We start from the raw sequence: 14,055 nt of genomic DNA, 5'->3' as shown, positions 1-14,055 counted from the left end.
TGTAATGGCAGTCGACAGATATCTATGGACATAATAATGTGTGTGGACTCAATATTTTGCTGGATTTAGATCATCCGGACTATTGTCATTGTGTGGAAAATGAAATGGGAGCTGTGTTTCAGTCAGAATAATATGGATCTATGGATTATGATAACACTTCATAGGTGAGTTATAACTGTTTGATTGTTTTTTGCTTGATCAGCATTTATACTGACCTTGCTGTGGTGACTGTATCTGGAAATGGTCAGCATTAATGGCACTGCGAGGAGTGTAGCTTTTGAACAATATGACATGTGAGTAGACGACTTAAACAACAACAAATTCAGCTGTTGTTTTACTTATCATAGTCTTTAAAAATCACCTAAGGAGGGCCCGCTGGCGGGCCATTGGACATATAAGAATTTTAATACAAAATTTGGCCAACAAAAACAAAACCAAGCGGGGCCTCTTGCAACTAACAGACAAGCTTAGCAAAGCTCTGGGAACTCCATAGTTACTTCCATAATTCGGCTGGTGCGCTGCAGTCGGCTCCCAGGGATGGACGACCTGGGAGCTGGGCAGTTTGTTGGCGCATTTATGGAGTGGAGGATGAACCTTTTGGAGGGTAAAACTTCAAATGACCAAACTTTTTGACTCATTGCCAGGGGTTGGCAAGCTAATGACTGACAGGACTGTGACTCTTCCACTTTGAAAGTGCGGCTGCAGGCTACTGGTAAGCTACGCTGTGTCGTCTTTTAAGTATTGTTTTATTTGTCTTGGCGAGGGTGGAGAGGAAAAAAAAAAAGAAAAGGAACACCGTGCTTCTTATTATGGCATCATGTTGGCTAAAATGTTGGTGACATAATTATGTAAACAAGCACACATGTAAACACAAATAGCAATATCGAGGTCAGCAAAATGATCGAGGTCATGTCCATATATTAGTTAATAACGTAATTATCATTACAGGCCTACTGTGCACCTACTGACTGAGGTTAGCAAACTTGATCACTCTGTTATTCACATTTATGTTCAACGTTGTAGTATATAGCTATTAGATATTAATCTCTTTCTTTGTGTGTTTTATGAAGTAGTATGTCTTCCATGAAGTAAATAATATTTACTAAACTGTTTCAGGCTCTAAAGAACATTTTGGAAGCAATAAAAACCTACTGCAGGAGAAATACTATCACCATGCGTGTGTGTGTGTGTGTGTGTGTGTGTGTGTGTGTGTGTGTGTGTGTGTGTGTGTGTGTGTGTGCGTGCGTGTGTGCGCGTGCATGCGTAGTTTAGCTGTGACAGTAATTAAGAGAAGAAGTTGTAACGTACACAAGATCTCTGCCTTGGCCTGACAGTTGTTCTACTGGGAGGTCCGGCAGGATCGGAGGGCGGGGTGTGTGTGCATGTGTGTCTGTGTATGTGTGTGCATGTGTATGAAATGAAAGCTGGAATCCTGGTATGGGAACACAGCAGAAAATGTACACTCAGTACACAATTAAAGGCTCCACATTGGAACGACTGAGTAAAGGTTGTCCACTTTCTTCTAAACAATACGTCTTTTCACAGTGTTGCACTCAGAAAACCACATTCTGCACTCGCCTGTCCTTTTTTATACGAGTGGAATATAAATGAATATTACATAAAAGTAAAAAGTGAAACCTTATACTTGTGTCTTTTGTTGGAGCTGCATGAAAAGAGTGTTTCAGATCTGGAGTAACTTATGTGAGTTGCTATGCTGGTATATCATGACATGTTTTGAATATGGATGAAAAGAGCAGACTGTCAGCACGTTTATCAGTATCCTCAGATGTGTGTGTGTGTGTGTGTGTGTGTGTGTGTGTGTGAGAGAGAGAGAGAGAGAGAGAGAGAGCTCTCGGCTCCAGTTCTACAGAACCACTGTGAAACTGCTTTACATTGACAACTCCTAACCTCATTAAAACTTCATAGATCTGTGAGCACCGTTGAGATGACAAAGAAGAGGGTGTCGTCTTACACACACACATGCGCCCGACCACACACTCTACGTCGTTGCCATACACATGCATACAGTCTCTTTCCCTCTTTGTCTGCCACACACACCACATCTAAAACTCTTCTGCAAAACGCCCATCAACACAAGCACACACACACACTGTTCCCAACCATCAGGGCACTTGTGTTAAATAATTAACAGTGTGAGATTAGTCCGTCAGCCTTGGGGCATGGAGGTCCATTGATTCCCCAGAATGCATTTTTAATGAGCCGCCAGCCAGCATTCATTTCAGCTGGCCAGTGTCCGTGGAGGGCTCTCTGACACACATACACACTCGCACACAGACACAAAGTCCAGGCTTAGCGCCAGGGGAAACAATTAACGTACACATAAACACAACAGCAGCAGCACCGCTGCACTGTACAGTGGATATCACCTTGACAACAGCAGCAGACTAACATCTTCTAAGCTCTTTAAGTTGTTTAACTTTGATCTTGATCAAACGCGAGCATCAGCTTGTTGTGTGATAAGAAGCTCAGCAGTGATTAAACCTGTGTGAGTACATTTGGTGGATGGTTCAGTACAGCGGGCATCGTTTGAAGAGCACTGCAAACCAGTATATACCCAGCACTCACTGGTTTAAAGGCTAAACTTTGAACAACAGGGCACTGATTACAGACTTAGCCCTTGAATTTGTCTTTGCTGACCTGTGCACAACCTGACACACAAATCAATCTGTAATCTGTCAAGGGCTGCTGGCTTGTACATGTTAGATGTAAATGTACACAACCTAACTATCCAACATATTCAGGAGGATGGGACTCAGCACAGGCATTCATAAATTCACATGAATTTTTTGGGCTTTGTGTGGGTGTCTGGACTGTCATTTTCGTTTCATGAAATAAAAGAGGAAGAGAAAGTCGGACTGAGCAGACGTAGATGTATGTGTTTCTCCATTTTTTTTCTGTTTAAGTTTCACATTGTCATGTGTGTCAACAATGTCGGATTAGTCAAGGGCACATGATTAAAGCAAATCCAAAATCAGAGATTGTGTCCAGAGTTGTTTAAGATGCATTTTGGACACATTTAATCAGATAACAGAGAGTCTCACCATTTGTAAGACCATATGACCTTTGCAATAGGTGCAAAGCGAGAGAGAGAAGTATGTGTGTGTGTGTGTGTGTGTATGTGTGCGCACATGCTTGTGTGTGTAGGCCTGTCAAGGTATCTACATTTGTTTGACGACATATATTATTCCAGAAATAATTTTGAATAACAATATTATTGTAATTAAGACCATTTTATGTCACCGACCTTGAAGACATTTGAATATGGAAAAGTAATTGAAAAAATTAACACCTGTTTATACAGTACAGGCCAAAAGTTTGGACACACCTTCTCATTCAATGCGTTTTCTTTATTTTCATGACTATTTACATTGTAGATTCTCACTGAAGGCATCAAAACTATGAATGAACACATGTGGAGTTATGTACTTAACAAAAAAAGGTGAAATAACTGAAAACATGTTTTATATTCTAGTTTCTTCAAAATAGCCACCCTTTGCTCTGATTACTGCTTTGCACACTCTTGGCATTCTCTCCATGAGCTTCAAGAGGTAGTCACCTGAAATGGTTTCCACTTCACAGGTGTGCCTTATCAGGGTTAATTAGTGGAATTTCTTGCTTTATCAATGGGGTTGGGACCATCAGTTGTGTTGTGCAGAAGTCAGGTTAATACACAGCCGACAGCCCTATTGGACAACTGTTAAAATTCATATTATGGCAAGAACCAATCAGCTAACTAAAGAAAAACGAGTGGCCATCATTACTTTAAGAAATGAAGGTCAGTCAGTCCGGAAAAATTGCAAAAACTTTAAATGTGTCCCCAAGTGGAGTCGCAAAAACCATCAAGCGCTACAACGAAACTGGCACACATGAGGACCGACCCAGGAAAGGAAGACCAAGAGTCACCTCTGCTTCTGAGGATAAGTTCATCCAAGTCACCAGCCTCAGAAATCGCAAGTTAACAGCAGCTCAGATCAGAGACCAGATGAATGCCACACAGAGTTCTAGCAGCAGACCCATCTCTAGAACAACTGTTAAGAGGAGACTGCGCCAATCAGGCCTTCATGGTCAAATAGCTGCTAGGAAACCACTGCTAAGGAGAGGCAACAAGCAGAAGAGATTTGTTTGGGCCAAGAAACACAAGGAATGGACATTAGACCAGTGGAAATCTGTGCTTTGGTCTGATGAGTCCAAATTTGAGATCTTTGGTTCCAACCGCCGTGTCTTTGTGAGACGCAGAAAAGGTGAACGGATGGATTCCACATGCCTGGTTCCCACTGTGAAGCATGGAGGAGGAGGTGTGATGGTGTGGGGGTGTTTTGCTGGTGACACTGTTGGGGATTTATTCAAAATTGAAGGCACACTGAACCAGCATGGCTACCACAGCATCCTGCAGCGACATGCCATCCCATCCGGTTTGCGTTTAGTTGGACGATCATTTATTTTTCAACAGGACAATGACCCCAAACACACCTCCAGGCTGTGTAAGGGCTATTTGACCAAGAAGGAGAGTGACGGAGTGCTGCGGCAGATGACCTGGCCTCCACAGTCACCGGACCTGAACCCAATCGAGATGGTTTGGGGTGAGCTGGACCGCAGAGTGAAGGCAAAGGGGCCAACAAGTGCTAAACACCTCTGGGAACTCCTTCAAGACTGTTGGAAAACCATTTCAGGTGACTACCTCTTGAAGCTCATGGAGAGAATGCCAAGAGTGTGCAAAGCAGTAATCAGAGCAAAGGGTGGCTATTTTGAAGAAACTAGAATATAAAACATGTTTTCAGTTATTTCACCTTTTTTTGTTAAGTACATAACTCCACATGTGTTCATTCATAGTTTTGATGCCTTCAGTGAGAATCTACAATGTAAATAGTCATGAAAATAAAGAAAACGCATTGAATGAGAAGGTGTGTCCAAACTTTTGGCCTGTACTGTATATACTATAAAGTATATATAAAATTATACTATCTCTATAGGGAGAGTCCAAAATTATTCAGCTTGAGGCTTAATAAAAGATTTGGCCAATAGAATCAAAACTAAGTAATGCCTCTTGTGACTAATATACACGCCTAGCAATGGTCTGGGAGCACTGCAGTTACCTCCATGTGCTGCAGTTGGCTCCTGGGGATGGACGGCCGGGTAGTCGGGCCATTTGCTGATGGATTTACAGAGTGGACGATGAAGCTGTGGAGGCTAAAACTACAAACAACTGACTTTTTGGCTTGTTGCCAGGGGTAAGCAAGCTAACGACTATTAGGACTGTGCCTCTTCCACTCCAAAAGTGCAGCTGCAGGCTACCAGTAAGCTACGCTGTGTCGTCTTTGAAGTGTTCTTTATTTCTCTTTGCACTTGCACAGGTAGGCGGGAGTGGAGAGAAAAAAAGGGAGAATCGCCTTGCACAAGACTTATAATTGACAGCAAAAACCCTGCTGTTTATTCTGGCATCATGTTGGCTTAAATGTTGGTGACATTTTTATGTAAACAAACACATGTAAACACAGCAGGGAATATCAAGGTCAGCAAAATGATCAAGGTCATGTCCAGATAGAAAAGTCAGTAATGTTAACTGTTGTGACAGGCCAGTGTATGTATGTGTGATTGAGGGAGAGGGTGGATATCTTGCACTTGTCCTACCTTTCCTGTCTCTCTTTCGAAGTCGACATACTCCCTTGTAGGAACTTGCCTCTGATCACCGTGCTGATTGGCTGGAAAGAACTGGAGAGATAGGTTGGTGCCTGTAGCTACAAAAGCCTGGAGAAACAGAGAGAGAAAGAGAGCATGATGTCAGTCAGTATTACACAAATTTCGCCAGAATTTTAGGTCTGGTTTGGGCTCCACCAACTCCTAAGAAAAATATCTTCTTGTTTATTTCTGGTCCTGTTGTTTCATTCTGTCAGGTAGTGTGCAGTTGCTTGTCTGAGCTGCTCAGTCTCATATGGTACAGTAATACGGTTGTTGAGAAGAGCTGTGAGAGTACAGTCTATATACAGTTGGAGAACGGAAACATTGAGCTAAAAGAGGCTAAAAGTGCTGCATAAAGCTGCGGAGTAGGGTGTGATTTATTTGGATCAGCACAACGAATGTTCATCTCACATTACATTTTATGAATAGTAAAACAACTTTCCACTGTTTTTACATGTCAACTCAGTTTACCATCATGAGGAATATTAAAGAGCATGCAGAAACAGCTGTTTTATGTTCTTTGTGGTTCTGGAGGAGCTTTGACAAGTTTGAGAAAATCCCTAAAGAGACATCACCCATTTATTCTTTAACTTAGGCCAAGGGAGTACATATTTATTGGGGACTTCACATTTCTGACAGAAAGTGGAGACTGGAGACAAAACTGGAGGCGCAGAGTTTGGAAACGGGTACTTAGTGAGCAAGGACGATCGAAACAAGGATGTTTTCGAGTTGCATTATTGAAATTCAAGCATTCTTCAAAACGTAAAACCTTTCAGTTTACAATAACATAAAACAAAGAAAAGCCATGAATCCCCATATTTCTAAAATATGAGGCTTGAATATGTTAATTTTGCCTTTTTTTTCTTAAAATACAAGTATTATAAAAATAGCCGCAGTGGTTCTTTTATTATTCTGTTTTTTTCCACAACGCCCCCAAATTGATAAAAGTAAACATTGGGAGTGCCCCTTTAATATCAAAAACAGAAGTTCCAGTACTGTAGATTCTAACACATTTCAGTGCAAGATTAAGTTTTGAAATTCAATTTTGAAGTACAGGCAGTTATAGTGATTTCATAGGAATGTTTCCAGAGGGTTCTTGCAGAAGTTTGAACAGCACAATGTTCAATCAAGTTTAAATATCTTATTTGGGTTTAAGTCTGGAAGAGTTTAAGTTTGACAGACTGTATCACAATTGTTCTTTTTCTCCTTTATTTAAACTCGTCTGCCCTTAGTCTCTCTTTGCTCTCCTTTCAGAACAAAAGCACAAAGTGAACCACTGCTCCCCACACACACACATAATCACATCATACTGGAGCTTTCCTCATTTTTTCATTTCTGTAAAATGGTTTCTTGCTCTAACGGGAGGCATTCCTATCAAGATAAACACACACACACACTCACACTTATGCACACACGCATAACAGAAATAAAATGAAAATCAATAGAATGCATTTCTCTGTTGCAGTCAGAAAGCGATGAATTACAGCAGGCGAGGCAGAAAATCAAGTTAGAAAATGTCTGTTTTGTATGCGCATCTGTGTGTGTCTATCTGTTTTCTTCGTGTGTGTGTGTGTGTGTGTGTGTTATGTTTGCTGAGACAGATCAATACTAATGGCATTAGGGCTGCGACTGAGCTGGAAGCATATGAATTATGCACCCTGTCAAATGCGTCCTTCATCAGAGAGCAAGGGAGAAAAAGTGAATGAAAGAGAAGGAGAGAACAACAGAGAGTGGAAGAGAGGGAAATAAAGGGAGGAGAAAGCTGAAAATGACTAAGTGCGTACATGGACACACACAGAGAAAAAAGTCATACATACACATACACACACGCACACTCAGAAACGAGAGCTCAAAGAACACCCGAGTCATCATTTCTGCTGTATTTGAAGTGTTGGATTACAACCATCTGATACTCATTTGCTGCCTACTACTGCGGGAGGAAAAAAAAGAGGGAAGGAGAGGCAAAGAGAGGAGAGAGATGGAGGGAAACTGAGAGACAAAGGATGAAAGAGAAAAAGAGGGGGAGGCAGAAAGAAGTGGAGGAAATGAGAAAGGGGGAGAGAAATTAAGGGAAACAGGACGACGGTGGTAAAGGCAGCGTGATGAATGTAAAGTCAGACAGAGAGAAAGAGAGAGGAAATGAATAAAGACAAAGAAGAGCAGGGCAAATGAAATAAAAGAAAGTAAACAGCAGAAAGAGAGAGACAGAGAGACGGGAGAGGAGAGGGCAGCATGAAAATCAATAGTAGTTGAGAAAGCGACTCATCTCTAATGAGCTGAGCTGAAGATAATTTACTTTGAATTATTGTCCCATTTATCAGATCAATCCTGAACAGTTTAGTGTCGCCCTGTGATTCCTTGTGTGTGTGTGTGTGTGTGTGTGTGTGATGGAACTCACACTTTTACATGACATGTATATGGTAAAAATAATGTGTAAAATAAGCCTGTAATTTTAATAAATAACAACAAATAACATAAAAGGTTTGTATTTACTGCATCTTAAGATGAGTTACATGTTGTTTTTCTTATTGATCAAATATATTCTATCATTATCTGTTAACGTGCAAATACATGAAAGGCATATTTTATTTTTGTTATTAAATTAACTACACCCAATAAAGAATACAAGCAAAGTGGAAATACATAAAAAAGTAAAATATCAAACAGTTGGAATACATTAACTTAATACTGTACATGAGTATTAAGTGTTTGTCTTTTATTTTTGCCCACTTTATAATGTCTTTTATTTATTTAACCATGTTTTTTTCCTGTAAACAATAATTTGTTGTAAACTGAAATGTAAAATAAATACCACTTTTTTGAAATTACCAGTAAGTGAAACAAAAAACTTTCCTTATGTGGAGGTTACATTTTTGACTGAGCAAAATTTTTACAACACTGTTTAAGTAGATGAGGAATTTTAAAAATCCCTTACAGACATGTTTTCTAAAAATGCCAAAAAGGAATGTCTGCAATTATATTTTGCATCTTTTTCCACAAAAAAAAAAAAAAGAAATTACATTACATTTAAGAGAAAAATTCTCTGTGTATCTTCAGTGGAAGTTTCAAGTTTCCACATTACATTTGTCTCATTTTGAGCCACGATTGCTGCCAAACTAGTTGTGATGTCACAACGTGCACGTCTTAAACTCAGATTTAAGTTGGGCACAAAGAATCTTTCCCCTCCGGCACATTAATGTTGAAACAGCCTTCTAATGCTAAACACTGCACAGACATCATTCTGCACAGTGAAGACCACACAGTGAAGTAACAATAAACAAAACACTATTTTGACTGGGTGGGGACTTTAAACATTACATAAATCCAGTATCATCCTAATAAATCGCCCACCGTTGACAGTTTGTTTGTTTTCTGCTCTGTCTCATCTATAAAAAGCGGTCCTTCACAGCACGTTCGAGTCTCATTGTGTCGGCTACTCGTTCACACTGACCATGAAAATAGCAGGAGGTCTTTAGCGGCGTCTGGCCGATAGATAAATCAGCGACATGATGTCACAGCTGCCATCAAACCATTAAAACCGTGGCCATCAATTCTTGCAGAAGAGGCTTATAAATACAGTGAGGACAGACAGACAGACGGACGCATCATGTCCCACTAAAAGACGGTAAAACTAGATGCACCCCCTGCCCCCTCTCTCTCCTGCGATGATGGCAGCATGTTTGTGAAAAATACCTCCAGGGTGACTAAGACAGCAGAAGTTGCCCCGTGCGTGTGTGTTTGTGTGTGTGAGCAGCCTAAAGGATTTCCACCTCACTTCACCTTTTGCTGAGGGCACGATTAAATAGTAAGTTTTAAACAGACTTCACACTGTAAGCACACAGTAATTACATAATGAGAAGATGAATGTGACTTCCTTTGAAGTTATAAATTGCTCATCACAAACACTACACACAGTCATTTTTGAAAGAAAACAAAAAAAAGGTCACATGGGTTCAGTGGCACTTGTGGAGGAAACTTAGTTCACCACAGCAGAGTAGGGAAGACATGAGAACGTGTTCGTAGAGGACGTTTATCTCCTGGCTGTGCTACTGTGCAGATTAAGAACCTATTAACAACCTATAATAAGCATAAACCAGCTATAATATTAAAATGCTGTTAACATGTGTACGAGTATTAATAATCCAGTAGTAATGATAAATAAAAACAGAATCACGACGGAGACCATATTCCCTGCACAGTGCACACTCTACTTTTATCTTTTAAGTACATTTTGAATGCAGGATTCTTACGTATAACAGACAATATTTTACACTGTGGTGTTGTGACACTGTGGACATTTCATTAGACAAAAGAGCTCTACTTGGTTTTGCAACGAAACAATTGGACATCTGATCAGATGAATTTGAAGACGTGGCTAGAGAGAAGTGCGGTTTGTAGATGGAGGGAGACACTGTGACACAAACTATCTCTTACTGCAACAACTATCCACCAGCTGCTCCTCCATAGATGAAAATGAGGAGAAACACTGCAGATGTATAATCCACTTCAAGACAACACCAAAGCTAATGACAGACCACAGACCTGAACCAGCACAAGAACTCAAACAATAACAAGGCTGATAATTATTTTAATGACTGATTCATCTGCAGATTATTTTCTGGAGTCACTGTTTGATCTAATAGAAGAAAATAAATAAAAATGTGTCACAATTTCCTAAAACTAAAGGTGGGATCAAGTCATTGTTGTGAAAGTCACAAGTCTCAGGTCTTTGCACTCAAGTCCCAAGTCCAAAACTTTGAGTTTTCCAGTCCTAAACAAGTCATAACGCACTCTCCAAATTTCATACTACCATAACAACATGGTAATACTGTATCAAAATTTAAAATTTAGTATTTATTTGTTAAAACAAGTTTATTAAAACATGTGCAGCTGAATTAAAAGTAGTGCTGATATTGCACTTTCAAAGCATATAACCAGTACCACACTAGAATGAATCTTGTATGTTTCTGAGCTGTTGTGTATTTATCATATCTCATATTTGAAAATTGCCTTTATCCTTCCAAATTTGTCAGGCATTTTCTGTATGACCGTTCCTTCTCTTTATGTTTTATGTCTAAAAGAAATAAAAAGATTGACATTAGCATAGGTTAATTCAGGAAATGAATTGATTCAAGGCACACTTTTTAAATAACACACTTTTTAATTGTTGGACTGGGGGAAGGTACCAAGTATTTTTCAAATCAATATGCTCAAGTCCAAGTGAAGTCACGAGTCATTGGTGTGTAAGTCCAAGTCAAGTTTCAAGTCTTTTTTGATGTGTCTTGAGTCCACACCTCTGCCAAAAACCTGCTGTGACATCTTCAGGATGTTTGCTTTGTTAGATGAAAACCCCAAAGATATTCAGTTTCTGTCACATTAGACAAAGAAAAGCAGCAAATCCTCACAATGACAAAGCTGACGGACAAAGCTGTCTTGTTTTTTACAGAGAAAAATGCATGAATCAATTATCCAAATTGTTGCTAACTGATCAAAAGTTTTAGCTCTGAACAAAAATGAATCATTTTAAGCACAGTCATATTCAGCAGGACTGCATTCCATTATTGGACATCACACGGTCTTTTGATCTTTCTGTTCACTTGCTGTACGTCATTCACTACATGTTTACCTTTTATACCAAAATTAGACATGACAGGTAATATTTACTTAAGGTGAGCAATTTTAGGCCCTAAATTACAGCCCTTGGTGTGTTGTAACCATAATGCACCTGAGTGATAACCCGCGTTAATGTGTGCGTCTACAAAAACAAAGCTGAGACGATGATGCAGCTGCAGAATTTAGAGGCAAGAAGTCATGAGCCGGTAAGTGAAGTTAAGCCTGGTGGGTCTGCATGTCTGATAACACGTCTACTTCCTTGTGCAGGGACGCATCAAAACATCGGCACACACATGCAATATGTGTGTGGTGTATCTACACTGCTGCTGCACAAAGTGTTCTCATAATGAGAGTTCATTTGTCTGTTTAAATGGAGGCTGTCTTGAGATTAATGCTCACTACTGAGGGTTTGTAAGTTTCTTTCATAGATAGATAGATAGATAGATCTTGTTTTTCAAGGAGATGCCAAAGAATAAAAGAATATATTTAGTTTTGTACACTCACTATTTCTGACCGTCCGTCCCTGCAGGCGTTCTGGAAGCGAGCTTGTCTCTCCTCATGGGGTCGGTCCCTGAACCCAGTGTATTTAATCTGCAATGAAAAGGAAACACAAACCTTAAACACCACATACATATACTCACATGTGTAGTAATATACTTTGAGTATATGCTGCATGTGTTTGATTTGGACTAGGAAACACTCCATATGGGGCTTTTTGACAGTGAATGGCGATGCTCATTGCCAGCAGCAGGCGAAGCTGTAATTTGAAGATAAGCCACAGGAATTTTGATTTAAGGCAAAAGGCATCAGTCTTTGTCTCCGCTATCAATCAAATATACTAAAAAACAGGGAAAGAGTAATACTTTTTTTATACAATTCTTTTCAATTGTTTTTAGTATTAAATAAGCAAAAAAGTAAAGAGTTAAACATAATTCAAGAATTAAAAGTCTAAAATTTCAATTTCAGAAGGTCAGAGGTAGAAGTGAAACAACTTATTGCACTATTGTAGCCTATCATTCTTTTGCTGTTTTGGATTGTATTCAGCTGTAGGTTGTGTAACACTTAAGTAATTAAATTAATTTAAGCATGAGGCTTAAAATAATTCGTCCCGCCAGCATGCCTTTCTCCCCTAACGAGCCTCTTCTTCTCTGTCTTTATTTCCGCCGTCTAACAGAATGGACCCAGTGTGTGTATGTGTGTGTGTAGACACGCAGCAGACTCACCTCACACTCCCTGCTCAACTTGCGGAAAAACTCCTCATTCTCAAACTTGCTCCTCTGGTCCGGGACTACCCGCGGCATCTTCTCCAACACTTTCCGGCCTCTGGACTTTGACTGTGTGAGCCTCTCCTCCGCCTTTTATTATCCCGCACCGTCAAACTTCAACTGCTCGTCTCACCGTCCGTCCCTCACTCTGCCTCTCTTTCTCTCACTTCTCTTCCGTGTCTGTGTGTTTTTCTGTGTGTGTGTGTGTGTGTGTGTGTATGTGTGTGTGTGTGGAGCAATGTGCTCTCTGACTGCTGGCCTCTGTGATTCAGACTGCTGATGATCTGCCTCTTGACTGCGGCTCCTGCGCGCTACGGGTCGCCTCTGGCTCCAAATGGCTCTTACTGGGTGACCCACCGCGATAGATAAAGCTCAATTTGACCGTGTGTCTCTCCCTCTCTCCCTCCCTCCCTCTCTCTCCCTCTTGACGAGCGTCTGGTCTCAAGCAAGTGGCAACAAACGAGCGCTCTCTGTCTGTGTCTCAGCTCTACCTGCAACTTTCAAGTGCTCCTCCCCAGTGGGCCTGCCGATGGTTCGCGCATTCAGGACATTTGGGACACAAATAATGCATGAAACACATGTAAGTAAAGCCTATAATGCGACGGCTTAAGTTATGGCACAGAGCTGTGTTCTGCTCTGATACCAGATGAGGAAATATCTGCCTGGCGTGTAGCCTAATGTACATTTTTTAATCCACCTACCAGTCAAAAGTTGTAGCTGTTACAGCATCATAAAAAAAACCCATAATGATACTTGCTGTATTCTTCAAACCTGCGTTAATCTTATATAAATAGACATTGGAAAAAAATGTACAAACAATAATTAAAAACATGTATCATCATGTAATATAACAGCACAGGTGTGTCACAGTTCCCAGCATTTGTTGCAACAAACCTCTTTAATCTAGTTTCTCGTTCTTTGTAACACTTTGGCGGCTCGTTCCAGCACAGCTGCCAAGTTTTCAAAATTACTGCAATCCCGACAAGTACTTGAAAGCAGCAACAGTCTACTTCCTGGCTCCGTCGAGTCGCTCTTGTGACTGTACACCCAAAATACCGCCCCCCACCTCCACCCCCTCCTCATCCTCCACCCCCCCATTCACAATAATAATACTACTACACACGCTACTCGGGGCTGCCAGTGCGCATGCGTCAGAGCTGGAAACTTTATGGGATCCTTATGTGAGAAGTGAAAAAGGAGGGAGAGGGACAAGAAGGGAGGTGGATAGTTTGTGTTTCACTGATCAGATCAATCTTACAAGAATCCTAAAATCCTCCAGAAATGTTTGAGAATATTTGGAGAACATGCACATGTATGTTATAAACATATACATTCTGAGTGATGAGCAAGTGTTTAGTTTTTATTCATCTAATTTAAAGAAATAACTAAGTGAATAAACTCTGTCAGGCCTTGTGGGGAAATACAAGTAGTGAGACATTTGTCTGTTCTGAAGGGAACAGCTCTCCAGAACAGTTTGCCT

At 40.4% G+C, this 14,055-nt stretch overlaps 1 protein-coding gene across 4 annotated transcripts in view; it reads right to left on the bottom strand.

The window, feature by feature from the left end:
* Positions 1–13,045, bottom strand: part of cbfb (core-binding factor subunit beta) — a 52,420-nt gene extending 39,375 nt beyond the window's left edge. For 2 of the 4 annotated variants that reach the window (XM_033636067.2, XM_033636068.2), the window contains exons 1-3: positions 12,534–13,045; positions 11,815–11,901; positions 5,650–5,766 (exon numbers count right to left, since the gene is read on the bottom strand). In XM_033636067.2, coding sequence (XP_033491958.2) covers positions 5,650–5,766; positions 11,815–11,901; positions 12,534–12,611 — 282 coding nt within the window. In that variant the 5' untranslated portion in view covers positions 12,612–13,045. The remainder of the gene's footprint in view (positions 1–5,649; positions 5,767–11,814; positions 11,902–12,533) is intronic. The other 2 variants (XM_033636070.2, XM_033636069.2) reach the window with 2 other exon arrangements.
* Positions 13,046–14,055: the final 1,010 nt, after the last annotated feature.

Source organism: Epinephelus lanceolatus, chromosome 5, assembly GCF_041903045.1.
Source record: "Epinephelus lanceolatus isolate andai-2023 chromosome 5, ASM4190304v1, whole genome shotgun sequence".
Lineage (NCBI taxonomy): Eukaryota > Metazoa > Chordata > Actinopteri > Perciformes > Serranidae > Epinephelus > Epinephelus lanceolatus.
Note: the sequence above shows the minus strand (reverse complement) of the source record. Positions and strands in the feature narration are given on the sequence as shown.